The 21373-nt window shown below is 47.1% G+C and overlaps 1 protein-coding gene across 1 annotated transcript in view; it reads left to right on the top strand.

Moving 5' to 3' along the window:
- CELSR3 (cadherin EGF LAG seven-pass G-type receptor 3) overlaps window positions 1-20932 on the top strand; it is an 87844-nt gene extending 66912 nt beyond the window's left edge. Inside the window, exons 20-36 of the mRNA XM_081183906.1 lie at window positions 325-508; window positions 1230-1379; window positions 2299-2485; window positions 2680-2847; window positions 3432-3558; window positions 3910-4116; window positions 4830-5004; window positions 5583-5695; window positions 6667-6746; window positions 7197-7323; window positions 8742-8855; window positions 9243-9379; window positions 10212-10318; window positions 11170-11343; window positions 11993-12193; window positions 13741-14863; window positions 15350-20932. Of these exons, the coding sequence (XP_081040032.1) occupies window positions 325-508; window positions 1230-1379; window positions 2299-2485; window positions 2680-2847; window positions 3432-3558; window positions 3910-4116; window positions 4830-5004; window positions 5583-5695; window positions 6667-6746; window positions 7197-7323; window positions 8742-8855; window positions 9243-9379; window positions 10212-10318; window positions 11170-11343; window positions 11993-12193; window positions 13741-14863; window positions 15350-15377 (3402 nt within the window). The 3' untranslated portion in view covers window positions 15378-20932. The remainder of the gene's footprint in view (window positions 1-324; window positions 509-1229; window positions 1380-2298; window positions 2486-2679; window positions 2848-3431; window positions 3559-3909; window positions 4117-4829; window positions 5005-5582; window positions 5696-6666; window positions 6747-7196; window positions 7324-8741; window positions 8856-9242; window positions 9380-10211; window positions 10319-11169; window positions 11344-11992; window positions 12194-13740; window positions 14864-15349) is intronic.
- Window positions 20933-21373: the final 441 nt, after the last annotated feature.

Raw genomic sequence — 21373 nt, 5'->3', positions numbered from 1 at the left:
AATATGTGCTCAGCCACCGAGATACAGCCTTTCCCCATCTGGTCAGTGCCTGGATGGGAGATTGCCTGGGAACCAATGTATGCTCCCCTGAGCTCCATCATGGAAGAATGGTGGGCTACAAATGAAATAAATGGTTTAAAAACCGAATGGTTCTGGAAACTGAAGCAGAAACAGAGCAGATCTGCTGAAATTAATAGACATGACTTGCTTAGGATCATTAATTTCTTTGTGTCTACTCTAAGTAGAACTGAGTTGGATGCAGCCCATTGTATGAGGAGGATTTTTACGTCCTCTGATGTTCCACCTCTGATCTTTGCCCTGTAGAACCTGCTTCGGGCTGGCAGCTCGGTGCTGGCCTTAGATAACCAAGAGCACTGGGAAGCATTGTTGCAGAATGACCACAGCAGCGCAGGACTGATGGAACAGCTGAGAGAGTACACGGGCACACTGGCCAGCAACATGAAACTCACCTACCTCAACCCTGTTGGTGTGGTGACCCCTAATATTGGTAAGTAGAAGCACTGCGTGGGGAGGGGAGGTGTTGCTGGAAGGCCGCAAGCAGCTCACTGACGACCCTGAAGGTCTGTATGATCTACGCCACCATCTGTGAACTCCTGGCTTGCAGGCAGCCATGGGCTTCCTGAGGATGTGTTGGATTTCTGGGCTAGAGGCTGGAGTAGCACAGGCTCAATGGTGGAGGCAAGGCAGCACGGGGGGAGTGGACTGCTAGAATGCCACACCAGTGGGAGGTCAGGTGTGAATGCATTTCTTGGCCTGCCTTACACTGTTCCATTTAAGTTTTGTGGGCAAGTGTTGGCAAGCCATTGGCTTCGTCCCATGTAGGTGCTTCACGCTTCATGCATGCAGAAGTAATACAGGTATGTTTTCTGCAGTTGGGCAGGAAACCTCCCGAAGCAGGCCTTCTCTTACAAACAGATGCCTATGACTACATTGCTTGTGCAAATCTCTGTTTGCTAGAAACCACTGTGGAAAGTAGCTCTGAGAGCATCAAACATGCTCCACCGGTAAACATAAGCCAGCATATTTGTGACTTACCTGACCCTTATGCATGTTTTCCCATCGAAGCTGGAAGCATCTCTCTGGCCAAGGGGCCCTTTTCATTTCTCATCATTCACTCAGGTAGGCCAACTCAGAGACCTCGTATCTGCTCCTCTCTCTCTCTCTCTCTCTCTCTCTCTCTCTCTCTCTCTCTCTTCCCCTCCATGCAGTGCTCAGCATTGACCGCATGGAGAACCACACCCACTTCAGGAGGCGTTACCCCCGATATCACAGCACCCTCTTCCGTGGCCAGGTCATGTGGGACCCACACACCCACGTTGTGCTTCCCCTCTCAGTCCTTACACCCCACAAAGTGGAAGGTAAGTGACTGAGCTCCACCAGGCCCAGACCAAGGTAACCAGGAAGTGATTGCCACCTTCCCAGCATGCTTCATTCAGGTTGCACTGGGCACACATTTATGTTCCTTTGGGCAGTGCTGTGGGGAAAGAGCAAAGTGCACACGGATGTCTTGTGGCTGGAACCCCCTCGGAGAGCTTCTCGTTTTTCTTTTGGACCCTTGGAGAAGGGCTGTTTAATTTACTTGAAGCATTGTTAGAAGTTTATGATCAGTTGGCTTCGTAACAGAAGAAGCCCTTTGCTTCCCATGAGAGAAAGACTCAGGAGAAGTTTCTGGTGGGAGGCAGCACCTTCTGAGCAACAAAAATGGGCCGATCTTGGCCCACCAGGGATTCCAATTTGGCCCATGTTGCCGTTTTTGTGAAACCACACCTTGTTTAATCAGATTACCTCCGCTCAATGGGTGGGTGATATATTGGCAGATGGGAGGGTTTGATGGTCAATGCCTGAAGAAAGCAGACTTGAACCCTCTGCCCATCAGGTGATCGGTTGGGGGGTTTCAATGCTGCTTGGTCACTATCACCCCGTGCCCACCCCACTGGTTGACTTTGACAAGTGGTCAGGACCACCCACCAGTCAATCACTTGGTGTCACTATGATGTCAGATGATTGACAGGTGTGTGATCTCGCCCATCTGTCAAGAATTCACTCCTGGGGTTAGAGGGAGATAAATAGGCCAAATAGGTTCCATACCCCTGTGTTGAAGGGGGAGGAATTTCCTTCTGCTTCAAAGGATTGGCCCGTTGGGCTCAATGGGCTCAGCTCAGTCAAAGTATAAGAACTTGAGAGATGATACCACCACAATGCTAGGCACCTCTCTCCTCTTCTGTCCTGCCTCAAAATGGTGCATACCATTGGTTCCTTCCTGTTCTGCCTTCCCAGCTCCAGCTCCCAGCACAGCAGCACTGACACTGGTAAACAGTGAAACCAATGACACTGTGGAAACCTCCCCTCCCAAGCACTTCCTGCCGGAACCTGAGCCTGCTGTAACCATCCTCATCCTCATAATTTACCGTACTCTAGGAGGACTTCTTCCTGCCCGCTACCAGGTGGATCGGCGCAATCTCAGGTACCACTCATTGCTTACTCCTCTTCTGGGCTCTTTGCTATCATCTCAGGTCCTACAACTCTGACTTGAATGGACCATAAACAGTTTGCTGAGGATTGGTCAGCAATAGCCCACTCTCCCATTGCATGGACCAGTCTGGGCCCAGTGGTGTTGCCAGGTGGCATCAAGTAACAAGCTGCCTTTGTTCTTTGCAGGCTGCCCAAAAACCCTGTTATGAACTCCCCCATAGTGAGCGTATCTGTCTTCAGCAACCACACTTTCCTCCAGAGCACTTTGGCAACCCCGTTAGTGCTAGAATTCCGCCTGCTGGAGACAGCCAACCGCAGCAAGCCCCTCTGTGTCCAGTGGAATCACTCCAGCCAGTAAGTTGCTTTGCTGCCTCTTTCCCAGGGAGCCATCCTTCGCTTCCTTTTTTACTTTGAGGCCTTTGACATTATTCTATTCATTTGAAATGCTTCTAAGCCACCCTTTGCCCAATGGATTCCATGATGGGCATAAAAATTATTCAAAGCATAAATACAATTAGCGGTCTTCAAGTTAGGTGTTCCTCCCCCTGCACATACCCTGTGCCATCCCCAAATCTGCTCCAGAACATTGGGGGGGAACCACTAGAACAGATTTAGGGTGTGTGTGCAGGGAAGAGGTGGGGGTAGATTCCATGGCGCAAAAAGAAATCCTTACATTGATGGACTGTTCACCTTAATGCCACGCTGAATTCCATTCGCAGGCACCCTCCATAGTAACTTAAAGATATAGGGTGATAGCTATTGTTAGTTATACTCAGAGAAAATGCATTAAAATCAATGGACCTGAGTCTGACCCGAAAAGGTCAATAATTCAAGCATAATTCATAGTGAGTATCCTCATGCCTGCCTCTAAAAGAAAATGTCACCTTGAAGACTCTTTCCTTTGAGGCCTCTCTTTTTGGATTTCTTTGTGACTGCAGGATTGAGCCCACTGGCTTCTGGACAGCCCGGGACTGTGATCTTGTTTATCGAAACGCCACGCACGTTCGCTGCCATTGCTCCCAGTTTGGCACCTTTGGGGTCCTGATGGACAGCTCCCACCGAGAGGTAATACTGATGACAAGGTCACAGCAAGACTTAGAAAGTGATAAGTGAGGTGTGATCAGAGAGGCCAGAGATAAAAAGCAAAACAGTGGGCCTTGGTATCGTTAAAGACCAAACTAGATGTGTCAGAGACAGCCATGTTTGTTTACTCGTGTGCAGTGTATAAAGCAGGGAATGAGTGGGAGGTCTAATTTCCAGGAGTGGCTGGCAAGGAAACACCATGGAGCCACAAGAGTGTTGTTGGTAGTTAGTAAACCATGGTTAATAAACCATGGCTTGGTGTTAATATGCCCATCAGGTTACTGTGTGCTTCCTTCTCTGACTTCTCCTTTTGCCTTTGGTTTCTCCTTGCAGCAACTGGAAGGTGACCTGGAGACTTTGGCCATTGTGACCTATTCCTTGGTGTCCCTTTCCCTTCTGTTCTTGCTGCTGGCCTTCTCCTTCCTGATATGCCTGAAAGGTCTCAAGTCCAACACGCGGGGAATCCACTGCAACATCTCGGTCACCCTCTTCTTCTCCGAGCTGCTCTTCCTCTTGGGTATCAACCGCACTGAAAACCAGGTGAGGAGGAGGAGCAAGAGGCAAGTCCTAGGTTCAGCATGTTTGGAGGCTTTGAGCTATGTGTGCCACACGGTCTGCACCCCCCAACTAAGACTGCTGCTCTTAGTCTAGGACACTGTCCCATTGCCAGTACTGAAATAAGATTCAGCTGCCAAACTTGTCAGCTGCTGCACATGGAATTTTGGAGGAGGCATCTTGATCTTTGCCTCAGGCCACAAAATGCCTTGGGCTCCTGAAGCAATAGATAAGGTAAAGGGACCCCTGACCATTCGGTTCAGTCGTGACCGACTCGGGGGTTGCGGCGCTCATCTCGCTTTATTGGCCGAGGGAGCCGGCATACAGCTTCTGGGTCATGTGGCCAGCAGGACTAAGCCGCTTCTGATGAACCAGAACAGCGCACGGAAATGCCATTTACCTTCCTGCTGGAGTGGTACCTATTTATCTACTTGCACTTTGACATGCTTTCGAACTGCTAGGTTGGCAGGAGCAGGGACCGAGCAACGGGAGCTCACCCCGTTGCGGGGATTTGAACCGCCAACCTTCTGATTGGCAAGCCCTAGGCTCAGTGGTTTAACCCACAGCGCCACCCACTTCCCTTGAAGCAATAGATATCTTAAGGGAAATGTTGTAAAATATTAGTTTCAGATCAGGGGCAAGCTACTCACGCTGTTTTAGAGGACATCTTTGAATTGTGGTTCTCTTGCTTGTTTCAGTTCTTCTGCACTGTGATTGCCATCTTGCTCCACTACTTCTTCCTGTCCACTTTTGCTTGGCTTTTTGTGCAAGGCCTCCACATCTACCGCATGCAGATGGAGGCCCGCAACATCAACTATGGAGCGATGAGGTTCTACTACGCCATTGGCTGGGGCGTCCCTGCCATCATCACTGGTAAGTGCAGATGTGTTTAGGAAGTGAGGGTTTCCTTCCCCCCCCCCTCTCTCTCTGCCTCTAGAAAGAAATGTATCCTGGCAATTGACATGCAGAATGTGCTTAGTTTGGAACAAACCTACAGTAGCGCTTCAAACTGTGCCTTTTCTGCGATGCCATGTGACCAAGACGTTATGCATAAGCTGCAGGCATTGCAGTCTGGATCGCCCCAGTTCCCACAGCCATTGCTCAGCTGAAATGCTACGGGTAACTGCTTGTGTCAGTCATAAGCCTATGTCTTTGGGGAGCCAAGACTTCAGGTCTTCTTTTGAGTGGCTAGTCAGCAGCAAGTCTCACAGATCAGAGGCTCTCAAACTTTGTCATAGAAATGAGCCTCCTGGGGTATAAAAGCCTTTTCAAAAGCAAGACCACTGGAGAGTTCTGTTTGTAGCGTTCCTGCTCATGATTGCGTCAGAAGCTGAGTAGATCAAAGGAGAACGGAGGTTTACACTGACCTACAAGGATGTGGAAAGTATATTGACTAGGAATGTAGAACATAATACATTGTTCAGCTGACCTTCTTCCTTCCTTTTGGACAGGATTATCTGTTGGCTTAGATCCAGAGGGCTTTGGGAATCCAGATTTCTGCTGGATTTCCATCCATGATAAACTGATCTGGAGTTTTGCAGGGCCCATTGCTGTTGTCATTGTGGTAAGCACTTCTCACATTTCTTCAGTCTCTTTGCCAGGATGCTGTAGCCTTTCCATTTCCTTATTCAGCATATTTGGTCCACATTCTTTGTACCTCTGCTTCCTTTTCCTGTCATTGATATTTAGTGTTGCACTTATTTTTCCTCTCTCTCCTCTCCCCCCCCCCAATTTGGCCCTTCATTCTTATTTTATCATTTCTGTCCAGTCTCTAGAAATATGTGACATAATACAAGTGAATAAAATAATGCACAGCATGGAGAAAGTGGAAAAGTTCTCTCTCTCTCTCTTAAAAGACTAGAACTTGCGGACATTCAATAAAGCTGAATGTTGAATGATTCAGGACAGACAAAAGAAAGTAGTTCTTCCCAGAGCGCATAGTTAAAGCATGGAATTGGCTCTCGCAGGAGGCAGTAATGGCTACCAACTTGGATGGCTTTAAAAGAGGATTAGACAGATTCATGGAGGATAAGGCTATCCCTGGTACCAGCCAAGATGCTACTGCTGTTGCTCCAGTGTAAGAGGCAACATGCTTCTGCATTCCAGTTGCTGGAAACCTCAGGAGAGGAGAGTGGTCTGGCGCTCAAGTCCTTCTTGCGAGTTTCTTGTGGGCATCTGTTTGGGGATGCTGGACACAGATCGGCTCCTGGCCTGATCCAGCTCAACTTTCATGTACTTTTCCACACTTTATGATTCTGGGGGCTTGTGAGCCTTTAAGCATTGTGACCCCATCCTTGGCGATCTTCTCATCTTTTGCCCTGTCCCATGAATCGGAAGAGGGGAGACAAAGTTTTTCTTTTGCAGAGTCCAATGAAGCCAGCTGTGCAATGCACACCAAATACAGCGTCCTCAAAGACAGTGGGGGCAATGTTGACCAGCTGGATCGTGAAAGTGAGGAAGGGTGGGATATAGACAATAAATATAAAACAAAACAGAGCTTGAGTGCCTGTTCCTAACTAGCCAGTCTGCTTCCAGATGAATGGGGTGATGTTTCTGCTGGTTGCAAAGATGCTGTGCTCACCAGGCCAGAAGGAAGCCAAGAAGAAATCAGTTCTGTGAGTATTAACTTATCACAATGATCTGCTCAGACAGAAACGTGCTCTATAGTGCCTGAGCATCACTTTTCCATTCCCCATAAGTGTCCTTCCACTTTTCTGTCACTCTGCCTTGAGATGCTCTCCTTCTAAATGTCATCGGGATTGTCTGCCTCCTCCACAACTGAAATTGCTTGAGGCAGGAGTGGTGAGTTTTGTCAGTACTCAGCTAGTATTGGCCGCTGTCACTTGTTTTGTGAGTTAGGGAAACACCCTGCGCCCTCAGCAGTAAAGAGTTGCCTTGTTGGGAGCCTGTTCCCAGAGCATTTTATGGGTGTGGCTGGACTGTGTAGAAATGGGTTTGTGACCCTCCTTAGTGTCTCTTGCCCTGCAGCTCAACTACAGATTCTAACCTCTGTGTCTGTCTTTCTGGGTGGCTCTTTCTCTCCGTCTCTCTCTCTCTCTCTCCAGTATGACGCTGCGAAGCTCCTTCGTTCTGCTTCTAGTTATTAGCACTGCTTGGCTCTTTGGCCTCTTGGCTGTCAACAACAGTGTCCTGGCTTTCCACTACCTCTACACTGTCCTCTGCAGCCTTCAGGTAACTCTCTGCGCTAGGATAAAGATGGTCAGGCAGGAATCAGGATACGGTGGAGCAGACAAAGAGGATAGTGGCTTCTGCTGGGAGCAATCCTGCAGAACATAACTAATTATCACCAGTTCCCCCAAACGAACCACATGTGGTTTGGGAGTCATAAGTCTACACCTTCTTCACTCACAGAACTGGTTGAAAATTTCTCTGGATCAAGTCACATGCGCCAATCTGGTGTGATTGCTCCATTACATTACATTTGAGGGTGTGCAGACCTAAATAAATTGCACACGCAACTGGCACATTTGTTGTAAATTGCACATGCTTTGTAAGTATTGATATATCAGCCAGCAAGTGTGTGGTGATTAACATATCAAGCAATGCATGATGGCAGCCCTTCCAGTCCAGAAGCAAGACATTTTGTGTTTTAATATGAACCTACCTAATTCACATTTTCCAAAACAATGCATGCTGTTTCCAAATTTTGCCATGGATTTCTCCAACCAAAGTACGTGGTACAAAATGCACATGAGGAATTTTCCTTAAAACACATTGCAAACTGAAAATGCAGCAAACTGAATTTAAGACCAGGGGGTGGGGTCAAAAACAGAGAATACAAAATTGACCAGATTTGCACACCCCTATTTTCAAGTACATACATTAAAGCTTTTACAGAAGGCATTTGCATGAAAAAAAATAAATAGGAAGCAAGGAATTAATGAGTGAAACATATAGAGGGGGAGCAGAAATTAATCTACCACCACCCTAGAATTCACTTGCTAAGATTCTTGCAAAATATTACTTAAAGGCAGATTAAATATCGTGTGACTTTGTAGACATTTTGAGATATCCGGTGGTGGCTGTACGTATGCTTATTTCAGTACTTCTGATTTGCTGTAGTCTTGTTAGATCTCTATACTCACAGAGCTTCCTGTAGTTTATGTTTAGAGTATCTGATGATTCATATTTGCCTGCTTCTATGTAGAGTTTTCCTATCCTTGAGCTCACATAGAGTCTAATTGCTCCCTCTAGCGGAAAGCTAATGTAGTCATTCTGGTAATTAGATCATTAACACTCAGTATTTATGTAGTAGTGGTTTTGTGCATGTTCCGTAACACGGAGGAAGAATTTAGATTGCCATATGCCATGCAAGACAGGACAAGTGGATGGTGCGCACCCCACTTTCCTGGTCCACCTTTGGTGACTCATAAATGGCATTTGCTGCTCAGATTCAGTAAATGCGCATAGGCCAGTGGCAGAGCATATGTGCTGCATACAGAAGATTCCTCTTCAGCCCCTGGCATCTCCAGGTATAGCTGCCTGAAATCTGGAGAGCTGCTTCTAGTCCGAATACCAATGGCCTGACCCAGTGTAACACCAATTTCTAAGTTTCAGATTCACAGCCCCTCTTCCCTATCCCCCCACAGGGCTTGGCAGTACTGATTCTGTTCTGTGTGCTGAACAAGGAGGTACAGGAAGCCTGGAAACTAGCCTGCCTTGGCAAGAAGGGTCAGGGCGAGGAATCCACCAGAAGCGGTCAGGTGGGAGCTGCGTTTGATCTTACTTGTTGGGTTAAGGGAGATGGGAGGATAACTTGCTCCATCTAAAGCCTAGGATACTGTCCTCTCCCCAAGGAGACCTTAACACTGTGATCAAAAAGTGCAGGAGGACTGCCTTGTAGTCACCTGGCCTACCCCTACCTGAAGGGGTTCAGGCCTTCTTCCTACTTCCCTCATTACTTCTAAAGGAAATAGTCCTTTTAATTTATCTGGGGCAAGGGGAGCCTTTTTCCAGCCTGAGGGTCAAATCCAGAACTGAACCACTCTTGGGCAGGCCAGTTTTGACAGGTGGGCATGGAAGCGCCTCAAGCATCTCCCTAGAGAGGCTACTCTGTGGTGTGTGTTTCCCCCCCCACTCTCCCACTCCAGGGTCCCAACGCCTACAACAACACAGCGCTCTTTGAGGAGAGCGGCCTCATCCGTATCACCCTGGGAGCCTCCACCATCTCTTCTGTCAGCAGTGTGCGCTCAGCTCGGACCCATTCCAGCCAGCGGGGCTACCTCAGGTGAGCAGCAGCAGCAGGGATGAGTCTCTGTCCTGCCCACCCCCAGCACCACTTGAGAACATACAGCTATAGGCACTTGCGTTCTGAGAAAGGGTAGCCTTTCCGCTGGAGACCAAAGCAGCCCCTGGGACTTAATTGCGGTTCCTCTGTTTGCAAGGCTAGGTATGAAAGCAAATGGAATGACAATGCAGATCGGAATGGTTCTTTCCCTCCCATCCCTCAAAATGACACCCCTCACCTCCACATTTCTCTCTTGATGCAGGACAGAGATTACCAAAAGAACAGAGATGATGATGATGATGATGATGATGATGATAATAATAATAATAATAATAATAATAATAATAATAATAATAATAATAGTACCAGCAACAGAGCTCATGGACTTTACTTTTACTATGGGCCAGATTCAACTAATTCCTGCACTGCAGGGGGTTGGACTAGATGAGACTCAGGGTCCCTTCCAACTCTACAGTTCTATGATTCTTAATCAGTTCTGCTAGCAGAAGCTAGTGCAAGGACTCCCACTAGCCCAATGGCGCTTTCCCCAATTTTCCTCCCTACTACACAAGGATTTGCTCTGAAGCATTGAGAGAACTCCCAGAACAACACGTGGGACGAGGAGAGGGGAAATTGCTCCATCAGGCATGTGGAAATGCTTGCGTTGACAGAACATTAGCGCTATGTTGAATTCCACCCTATGATAGGTTTCCATGGACTAGGCCTGTCTAACAAACCTTTTTACCACTGTGCACTTCCTCACGTTGATTTCTGACCTCTTACTTGAAGAGACAGGCGAGAGTTCTGAGTATTTCTCTCTTACGAGTTTCAGAGAGAACATGATGGCGCATCAAGGCTCTGCTCTGGATAACAACCTGCTCAACCATGCTGGTCCAACAGACCTTGACATAGCAATGTTTCATCGTGATGCAGGGCCAGGTAAGGCCAAAATCCAGGAGGTGTGCTTCTGATAGGGAAGTCTGTGGCTGTCAAAGATGAAGGGCTGTCTCCAGATCCCAAATTAAAAAGAAATCTTCCAATGCTGTATGCCATCTTGACACATCTTTATATATAACAGGCCTGCAACAAGGGCAAGTGACTAAGTGAGCAGACTTTTCTAGGGAAGGGAAGAAGTAGCAAGTTCCCTCCCCTCCAGGATTTTTCCTAAGCAATCTGAGACTGTGCCTGTGCAAAACTAACTTCTCTTATCTTTTCATGCCTCTTCTAGTTCTGGGTGACCAGTGGGTGGGATCTTGTCACAGCAGGAGGGGGAGACACTTGTGACTCTTCACCAGCCTGACTCATCTCTGCCTCTTAGCTTCCCTCTTCTCCTGCTTCAGCTTCTGCCTCTGATCCTGGACTGCTGTCTGACACAGACTCTCCCAGCTCACACAGCCCTGTTGCCCCTTCAGCTTCCGACACCTCCTCCTCCCAGTCTTCTCTATCTGACCACTCATCATTGTCCCACCACCACTCCCTGGGCTCTGAGCCTTCTTCCCTTCGGGGTTCCTCAGCTGGTTCTTCCCACAATTCCTCTGCATCCAACCAGTCCCTGACAGTGGCCCCAAAACATTTGGGAACCACCGTTCTAATGTTTTGTCCTTTAGAGGCTTTGAATCAATGGCATGGTATGTGCTGCTAGACCGACCCATTGTTCCAGTTTGGCAGAGTTCATAACTTCAGCTTGCTCAGGAGAGGGCAGCTTATACACTGGAAAGCTATTAGCCATCACTTGAAAAGCTGTTCCCTCAACCCCACCTTCTTTACATGTGTTACATATCACCGCTCAGATCAAGACTCTGACTCGGACAGCGACCTCTCTCTCGACGAAGAGCGCAGCCTCTCCATTCCATCATCAGAGAGCGAGGAAAACGTGCATCTCCGCGGCAGGTTCCAGCGCCAGTTCAGAAGGGCAGCACACAGCGAGAGGCTCCTCACCAACCCTTCCAACACCACACCCAAAGGCAAGTGCCCCTGGGCAGAGAAACACCTTGACTCTCAGGCCAAGCTGGGCAACAAGCTCTGAGCTATGCACTGTGTAACATGTCGGGGCCCATTACAAAACATGGAACGCACATCTTAAGACAGGAGTGTAGATCTTGTGGTCTCTTGGACTCCATTTCCTGTAATCCACAGCCCACATGGCCCAGTGGTCAAGGATTTGCCTGTGGGTAGCTCCTCTTAAGATTAAGGAGCCTGCATTTCACTGCGAAGAAGAAAAATAATTGTGCATGTGCATTAAACTAAATACTTAATTGCTGTCTTAGTCTTCTTGCATGATCTCTTCCAACTCATGCAGACACTCTGAGATCTCTGCAAACATCCCAAAGGGGGCGTTACCTGATGGTCTGTATATTACCTTCAGTACAGGTGTCGTCCAGGCACTTGTTATTTCTATGCCCCCAGAGTTGCGCAGCATGCAGTGGTTGCTACACGGGGGGGAGTTGGCAATGTGCCAATCCGTAGTAGTTTTGCACCATCCACTGCAAAGGATGAAAAACTTAACCAATTCTTCCCCTCAGCACATAGTCAATACCCTGGCGAATTCTCCCATTAATCTGCTGAGATGCACTTTGTCCACCTTGTAATATACCAGCCATGTCCTCCCTCTAGATGTAGATGGCAATGACCTGATGTCCTATTGGCCAGCGCTGGGCGAATGCGAAGTTCACCCCTGCTCCCTCCAGAAATGGGGCTCCGAGCGGAAACTTGGGTTCGATGCCAATAAGGATGCTGCCAACAACAACCAGCCGGACTTGGCCTTGACGAGTGGCGATGAGAACTCCCTCACCCAGACCCAGAGGCAGCGGAAAGGTAAGAGAAACGGAAACTGCAGCCAGGGCACTGTAGTGGCAAGCAGGGCCAATGTGGGAGAGCCATGTGGCCCAGGCCTCAAGCTCAAAGGGGGCTTCCCACTCAGATGCTTGTTGGTTTTTTTTTTTATTTTACTTTTAATAAGCATCACAGCTGCTTTTATGAGTAGTGGATCAAATTGTGTCACACTCACTCAGCTTAGAGCTGTTATTATGAATCCCACCCCCCACCCCGTGATTGTTTCATTGTCTTTTATTATTATGCTATGTCAATTATGTTTTTAATGTTGTACACCACCCTGGGGTCTTCGGGTAAAGGGTGGTATATAAATTGAATTAATCATCATCATCTGTGAAATTCCACAAAAGCATGATTTCCCTCAGTAATGAGTGCATTTGCACTGAAATATGAATTTGTTAAAGCTATTCAGATTATGTCTCACCCCTTTTTCCTTTATTTCTTTTGTCCAGGGAGGGGGAGCACCTTGTTTTGTTTTCATGTGTCATAATTTCATTGTCACGGCCTTTATTATGGCTCAGAAGCTCAGAAGGAAGTGGTCCAGGCCTACATGGGCCTCTAAGATGGCCTTGTGGCAAAACCCTACTCATCCATGATGCTTGCTGGGTAGCTTGGGGTCCAGGGAAAGTCAGGGGCATAGTGTAGTGTTAGAACACGTGCTTTGAATGAGAAAGATCCCTGATGTCTCCAGAAATGGCTGGGGAAAACTCCTGTCTCAAACAGGGAGAGCTACTACTGGTCAGTATAGGAGGGGATCCTGAGATAAATGGGCCCGTGTTCTGACTTGGTATAAACAAACCCCTGTGTTGCAATACAGAATAATCTGCTCAAATACAACCGTAACACGTGGCTAATAAATTTAGTAAATGTATTATTATCAGTGGTTAGTATGACCTTCCTTATTTTTCACGTAAGAGGATTTATATACTGCTTAATCATCAAAGCCACAAAGCAGTTTACATAAAATATACATTTGAAATACCAGCAAACACAAGATGTTAAAAACAAGATAGTCTAGATTTTTTTAAAAATAGCCAATTTAAAAATATGCCTAATAGAGTGCAATTGCATGTTATAACACATGCCAAATGAACATGTCTGGGGTAGCATTAAAAAAAGGTTTTGGCATATGCCAAAAATACAGAAAAGGCGCCTCCGTGGACAGGGATTTCCAGAGTGTAGGTTCTGCCATAATGAAGGATAGAATCCTTCCAACATTGTGTAGCACTTGTAAAATAGAAGCGGTTGAGTGGACATACAGAGGATAAGGTGATTCTTCAAGAAAGCAGAAACAGCAGGAAGAGGCCATAAAGAGAGACACAGGAGGAGGGATATTGGCAGAGAAGAGTAAATGTAGGATAAGGAAGTTTTCTCCTATCAATAGAAATGCAAAAGTGACCTGCTATTAGGAAACAGGATAGAGTAAGATGACTATAGATAGGATGGGCATTGCCAATGGGAAGCTCTTGGAGAGAGCCCTGGGAAAGAGTCTCACCTTTCTCACCTTCTGCTTTGTTTACATTGTATAGGTATCCTGAAGAATCGGCTCCAGTACCCTCCGACTTTGCAAGGCCTGCCCTCTGTGGGCAGGATGGCCAACGACCTTTCCTGGTACAAAACCTCCACCTTGGGCCACCGGGCCGTCCCCGCCGCTTCTTACGGCAGGATCTATTCGGGGACAGGCAGCCTCTCTCAGCCCGCGAGCCGCTACTCTTCCCGGGAGCAGCTGGACATGCTGATGAGGAGGCAGATGTCCAGAGAGCAGCTGAGCCGCAATACCTCCGGCGAGTGCCTCGAAGCGGTTGCCAGCAGGCACGGCTCTCGAGAGCGTTTGGACACCATCCTGAACAGGCCTGGGTCGAGGGAGCACCTAGACACCATCCTCAGCCGCCACGGGTCCAGAGAACACCTTGCAAGCATACCCAGCAGGCATGGGTCTCAAGAAAATGTAGCAGAAGCAGCTTCTGGACACGATCAAAGAGATCACGGGAACACCCTACCCAGGAGGCAGGGATCTAGAGACCATCTAGATACTTTGCCCTGTAGATTTGGGTCAAGAGAACCACTAGACTGTGGGGGAGCAGTCAGGGAGTTCTCTAGGGAATGGCTAAACACTATGCCGAACAGGCAAGCCTCGAGAGATCGGACGGACACACTGCCAAGTCGAGACCCTTCTCGAGAACAGCTGGATCTGCTTTCCAGGAAGCAGCCTCTGAGGGAGCAGCTGGCAACAGCTAGGCAGACGTCGAGAGAGCAGCTGGACTTTTTATCCAGAAGATCTAATTCCAGAGAGCATCTGGACATAGTGCCTGGCAGGCAGGCTTCCCGGGAAAACCTGGAGCCTCTTTCCAGACAGCAGCCTTCCAGGGAAAACCTTGAACTCCTCTCCAGGAGGCTCCCTTCTAGAGAAAATCTAGAAGCCATCCCCAGCCGCCACCCCTCCACAGAGCAATTAGATATCCTTTCTTCCATCCTAGCATCTTTTAACTCCTCTGTCCTGTCCTCTGTGCAATCATCCAGCACGCCCTCAGGCCCACAGACCACACCCACGCCTTCCGTGGCCCAGACTTCCTCAACACCCTCCATGCCGTGCCCTTCACCACCTCGCTCTGCAACATCCCACAGTATTTCCGAGCTCTCACCAGACTCAGAGTAAGTGGCTTCCTTTCTGAGGGGGCATTTCCCCCCTCCTTGGTCCAATTCATGTTGCCTGTGACCTATCAAGTAAGGTGGGTGAATTTAGAAATGTGGATCTCCTTGCTGAAGAGAAAACAGCTGAACGAGAGAAAATCTTGATTCAGGGTGGAGAAGGTATTCGCATATCAGGAAGGGTTGTGATTTTCTTGCCCTGAACTAGGTGCTTGGGATTCACCACCACTCAGTGTGGTCTAAAAGCCCCATCAGTTGCAGGACTGAGCTGAAAATTCTCACTGGAGAAATTTTGGCTGAAAATTGGGAAGCAGTCAGGAAGTTGGAAAATTGTGAAGAATTGCTGGCATAATCTGGGGAGGTGGGCACATTTCCTTAAACTCATATACACAGTTCGTTCTGAACAGAGATGTTCTGTTTTTAGGTGTCTTAAGAAAGGAGTGTCCATCTTAATTATATCTTTCCTTTTTTCCAATCCCCCCTGCAAAGAATAACAAGAAGTGAAGGTCATTCCTGAGGGGTCCAGCTGCTGTGAGAACAAAGGAAGAAGCAGGAATGGTTGCTGGGGCCAGGCACTTCCAGCAGAGGATTGGGAATCCCTCAGGGCAGCTACCACGGAAGGACTGAGGCTGATTGGGGGCCCAGATCAACCACGTGGAGAACTCGTGGGCCGAGAGTCAGGCAAGACCTGGCTGCGGAAGAAAGGTGTCTTTGAAGGGGGGGGGCTACCTCTGTGCCACACTGGCCACTCTCCCTGCTCCGAGGGAATGAGGTGGGGAAGTTAACACACCATGAGCAAATCATATAAACAACAACAACAACAACCCAGACCAATTGAAATCTTCCTTTCTGATACATTTCTATACTCTGTGCAACCGTGAAAGGGTGGGAGGGTCCGGGAAGGGGTTTTTTATACATTTTTGTAACTTTGTAATCAGAGAGAAGAGAAATTTCTATGGTTATTTTTACGGTCCTGCTGTTTCCGTTGCCGTGATGCTGATCTCATTTGTCTTTGGCAGTGATAACGTCCGAACTGTGGCATGATTCTATGCAGGCTTCTTCTCCAAGTGAAGGCTCGGAGGGCCTTGCAGGGTAGGAAAAATGGAGCGACAGATCATTTGAAGGCCCTCTTCAGACTGCCCTTTAGGCAGGCCCCTGCCTGACATCCTCATGGTGGCAGCACTAAGTGGCGGCCATCTTGCTGGGGAAGGGGCAGGCCCAAACATACCCACCACTGGCCCAAGCTGTCAGTCCCGTGATTGGACCCTTGAATGCGCCAAAATTCCCTTAGCCAGGAGCTTTCGTGGAGCTCTTGTGAATGCTTCCCCATGTGGGCACAGCTTTACTGCTTCAATTTAGAGGCCTCGCATATATTTTATATGCTCTTCCATACATGGCCTCCATCCTCTTCTCAGACATTTTTGCAGCCAGAGTGGTTATTGGGAACCATCCGTCCTGTGAGCTGGGCTGACAGTGAAGAGATGGAAGAATCTGAGCCCTCTAAGGTGCTTCTTCCTAAACTTAGCTGTGATCCAGCCATGGCGCACGTGAGAAACTTGCGTTTCTCTTCCTCTTTCTCATTCATTTTCTTCCTTCTTGACAAGGGCATTAACCACGGTGCTTTGCTGTCAGCCTACCTTCTCCTACCAATTTCCTGTTCCTTGGGCCCTGAGTGTGAATGTCATGGTATACAGTGTTTAGGACACAACTTCGAAAACAGGGTGGCTTGTTTTTTCCCCCGTGGGGCTCTTACATTTAACAGCAGCAGGATTTTAGCAGATCAGGATCTACCCCTGACTACAGCCACCTGCTGAATTTTTTTGGCATCACACAGTATTGAAAAATTCAGAATGATATGTTTAAAAAACAAAAGTTCAGAAGTCCTTCCTGGGGTGTGTGGGGGCAGGAAATGGGCAACCTTCACTAAAAGCTGAAAGAGAGATTGGAGAATTCTCCAAAGCATCCCATTTTGAATGGGACCCCCGCCCTGAGGTTTCAAAAGAAATCCTTTGTGGAAAACATATTTCCTTCCACCCAACCTCTGCATGTTCCCTCTCATCAAGTGAAGAAGAAAGCATTCTGAGGATTCCAGACATTCCATTAATGTGATGCTGATCTCATTCATCTTGGCAGTGATTGGCCTAAACTGACAGGATGCTCTTCTGCATTATTTTCAAAACCTTGTTTTTAAAGGGTCCTTCAATGGTTTCCCCACCCGTGGAATAGCATTATTTTATATTTGTTGTATGCTATACCACTGATGTAATCCACATGTGGTAAGGTTCTTGATTACTCAGGAAGTATCTATGTCAATCTGAGGCTTATCCCATTGTGCCAGCCTTCCCCAATTCCCATCAGTATCAGTACCATAGTCGCCAATGGTCAGGGACAATGGGAGCCCAAAACATCTGGAGGGCACCAGGTTGGAGAAGGGTACCAGAGTGGCACCCCAAGCTTACGCAGAAGTGGCACCTGACTTGCTTCCACCATCTCTCCATACCTTTCATGCTGCTGCTCAGGTCTGCCACTGACTCCTGGCATTCATAAGCAAGTGCTAATCTTCCAGGAGTTCTCTCTGTAATTCTGCAGTTTGGATACTGATACGGATCTAGAAAACCTACGAATATGAGCTATAGACCACAACCGAATTAAACAAGGGAGGAAATCCTTCATTCATCGTTTTCAGTTAGCAGTTCATGTCCTGGTGTGCATATATACAAAACAACACAAATATGTTCTCTAGGTAGAAACTAGTGAAATCCAGTTGTGATTTATGGTGCAATCCTATATATGTTATGGCGCAATCCTATACATGTTATGGTGCAATCCTATTATTTGCATGGAAATGTCCCACTATTTTTATGGAGTTTACTCTCTAGTGAGTAAGTATGCATAAGGACTGTAGCCCTAAGTCCCATTACAGTAGTACCAAAGCATTTTAACTGTACACTTTCGCCTCACTTATTCCAGAATTAGTCAATAGCTTTGACTTGCTCATTTTTTCACAGTACAGTACATGATTTCTTACTCCCTGGACTGTAAGCATTTCTCTCTTGTCTTGAAATGAAGTATGTAGTTGTACATGGACACACACACACACACACACCTCTCCAGCTCTAAACCAAATGCATTTCCAGGTGCTTTTGTTTTTAACAAATTATAGCTCTCAATGGCCTTAAAAGATTCAGAAAAGCTGCTTTGCTGTCAAAAGCCATCCTTTCTATCCAGGCATTAGAAGAAACGGCCCTCATCACTGCACTTGTGCTTATTTCAATTGAAATAGAAATGCAAAATGCACACAAACACACATAAAGCAACAACCTGTAATTCTAATTTGCTTTTCACATTTTCTTCCACTCTTCCTTTGGGTGCCCATATACTCATTTCTTCTTTGTCCCGGGAGTGTGGCTGTCTAGTCAACTCTCAAGGGCACCCAGTTAATTTTGGGGCCTCGGTGCACAAATGTTTGTTTTCTTTTTAACCACACTTTTTTAAAAAGCAATAGTGGGGTACCACTAGTGATGTTTAACTCCACTTAGGACTCTGCGCCTCTCCAGATCACCTTTTCATTGTGCATTTGTGATTATTTGCGCTCATGATGGTGTCAGGGCAGTAATACGCAATCCCTGCCAGTACTGTTTGCTCCTGCAAAAGTTTCAAGGTAGACAAACAAGTTGGTGTGTGTCCCATAAGCTTCCTGCAGAAATCCTGTGACTTTTCACTCCACAAATGGGCTGAGGTAGGTGGAAAAGTGCCCCACTTTTATTGCGCCAGAGCGGAAGAGTGCCTTTCCAGACAGCAATAATGTGGTGACACTGAGGAAGTGTTACAGAACAACCAATAAAACCCTTGCCCTCGCCCAGATCAGAGAGTAGGACTTGAATGTTCATAAGGGCAAGTGATACAGTCCCTTCGTGGCAATGCGTTCTCTCAGAACCATCACCAAGAATTGCCTGTTTGAAAGCAGAACCATCCATTAAAATCTCCAAGTTAGGGAGAAGGCAGCCTCCTCCCAGATATGTTAATTTTGTTTTCTTCCAAATACAGGGCTAATTTGAGAAGGTTGCTTCCAAATAACACCACACACACACACACACACACACACACACACACACAGGAGTGTACCACATATCTGTCTGAATGTTTAAATTTCTAGCTCTGGTGGCCGAGAGGATTGTGCTTATAAGAGAAGCAACTGGTCTTTTGGTGCTATATAAGATCTACTTCCAATCTCAGGCTTCCCTTGCATGTCGATGTCTCTTAACTCACTTTCAGCGGCGACAATGCTCCGTTTACTGCCTTATTACCACAGAATGCTACAGCTTAATGTTAAACAAAACTGACTTAATGTTTACACTGGGGGACTTTTTTTCTTTGATGGTCCAAGGTGGGTGGCAGCTGGCTTGTGGCCGCCCCTTCCACTCGCTCAGGCCAGACGCCTTTTGATTGGTCTAACTGTGACTAAGGAAAAGGAATGGGGTTTTTCTTTTTTAATGATTCTCAAATACATTCCACAGTCTGTTACCCTGGGAGGGAAAGGGCTCCCGTTAGCCTTCTGACCTTTCCCACTTGTTGCCTGAGCAAAGGTGGGATTGCTCCAGCTTTTGGTCAGAGATGCCTTTACCCTCCCATGTAGAAATGGAGGAAACCATTATGTGCCAAGCCGAGAGGCAGGTGGCAATCTACCTCTGCTGCCAAGCAGAGGGCACAGTTATCACTGACCCTTGCAAAGGCAGAAGATGGGGGGTTGGGGCCAGAAAAAAGAATTAAGCAGAACTTACTTGTTTATAAGAATCAAGCTAGGAGGAAACGAGGCTGAGAAGCAAGCAAAGACCCAGGCATGCTTTTGTGCAAATATGTAAAAGAAATGAAATGCAACTTCTTTCTCATGTAAAAGTGCAGATCATTCCAGACGTGCTGAATGCAAAAGTCCTTTGTGTACTCATCATCCCTGAATGTGACCTGTTGGGCTCCATTAAAGAGCTTGTTTACACTGGGGTTTTTTCAGTCTGTGTATGTATATATAGCCAAACCAGGATCCAGATTTTCTCTTTGTTCCACTGATCTCAAGAAAGATTGTCTCCTAACTTTCTTTGAATGCTGTTTGTACTTTCTACCCTCTTTATAATTCAATTGATGTCTGCAATGTTTATTGATCATCAAAAAGAAAAGAAAAGAAAGCTAGTTGGTGGGTTGGTGGAATACTGGAGTTTCTGTTTTCATTTTAAACTGATTTTTCTCTCTTCGGGAAGGGCTTGATTGGGTGAGTGGCTATGTTTTCTTGTGGGTTCAATTCAATATCTAGAAGAGGCCATGCCATCAAAGGAAAGCCCTCATCTCTCTCTCTCTCTCTCTCTCACACACACACACACACATAACTGCATCAGTACAGATCTTTCTTAGAAGGAGGCTTCCATTTTCAGAACCTCCACTTCTACTTCCCAGCATGTTGAACATGGCTTTGTCTTGGAGGGGTGCGGGGCCATCAAACCCACCAAAGCTGTGTGCAGATTGTCCTGGTCTACCAGGGCACTCCTTTAACAACACCAACCCTGTTTGTTAGTTTGAGGAAGAAAGCAGATGGGTCATGTTCAGAGGCGCTACTTCTGCCCAAGAGGTTTGCATGCCTCTCTGGGGGTAAGGAAAGGATCCACCGAACTCATCAAACGCTTCGCAGAGATGTGTGCCAAAAAGAATGACACTGAGCTGTAGACAAAAGTGTCAGCCTCTCTCATGCCTTCCTAGTGTTTGCTGTGTTGCTGCTGACAGCTGGCACTCTTATCACTGCCTTGAAGGGCTCAGAATGTTCCTGGGAGGAGGCATTCCCCATCCCCGTCTCTTTCCTGGGAGATGAAGTTGCCGTGCGAATCTGCAGAGCGGTTCTTTGATTGTACATGTGGTGGCCTAGGCTCTGGAGAGCATTTGTTTTGGTTGGTTAATTCTATTTTTCGTCTTTCCCTCCCCCTCTCCAGTTTGTTGGCAAGGGGCAGAGAGAGGTCTGTGGACGTCCTCCCCAGCCATGTAAAATTGTACCATGAAAGCAACAGATTTGGAAATAAAAGATAAAACACAGTGTGGCTCCCTCGTTTTGTGCCTGTCTGCTTCTTACTTCTTCTAAATTTTTCATTCATGGAAAAAAGTATGGCAGAAGTGCTTATATGATGATGAGCCATGCTGAAGTTCCAGGGTTTTTGAAAGTTTCATTATGTGGATGAGGAAATTAAAAGACTGGTCCTCTCCACTGGATAAAATGGTACCCCACTGAACAAGACTAGGGAGCCTATGGCCCTCCAGATGTCGTTGGACTCCAGCACCCATAAGTCCCTGCTAGCGTGATCAATGGTCCACGGTGATGGGCACTGTAGTCCAGCAACACCAGAAGGGCTCCTAGTTAACCACCCTGGTAAACCAGTAAGAATCACTTGGAGAACTATTGGACTGTAGGGCTTATTCTGTTCAATTTACAATGTGAGTCTGTGCCTACCTCCTCAAGATTTAAGTCCCACATTTCAA

The sequence above is a fragment of the Podarcis bocagei genome, assembly GCF_964188305.1.
Source record: "Podarcis bocagei genome assembly, chromosome: 2".
NCBI classification, from domain to species: domain Eukaryota; kingdom Metazoa; phylum Chordata; class Lepidosauria; order Squamata; family Lacertidae; genus Podarcis; species Podarcis bocagei.
This window is presented reverse-complemented; position numbering and strand designations above follow the sequence as displayed.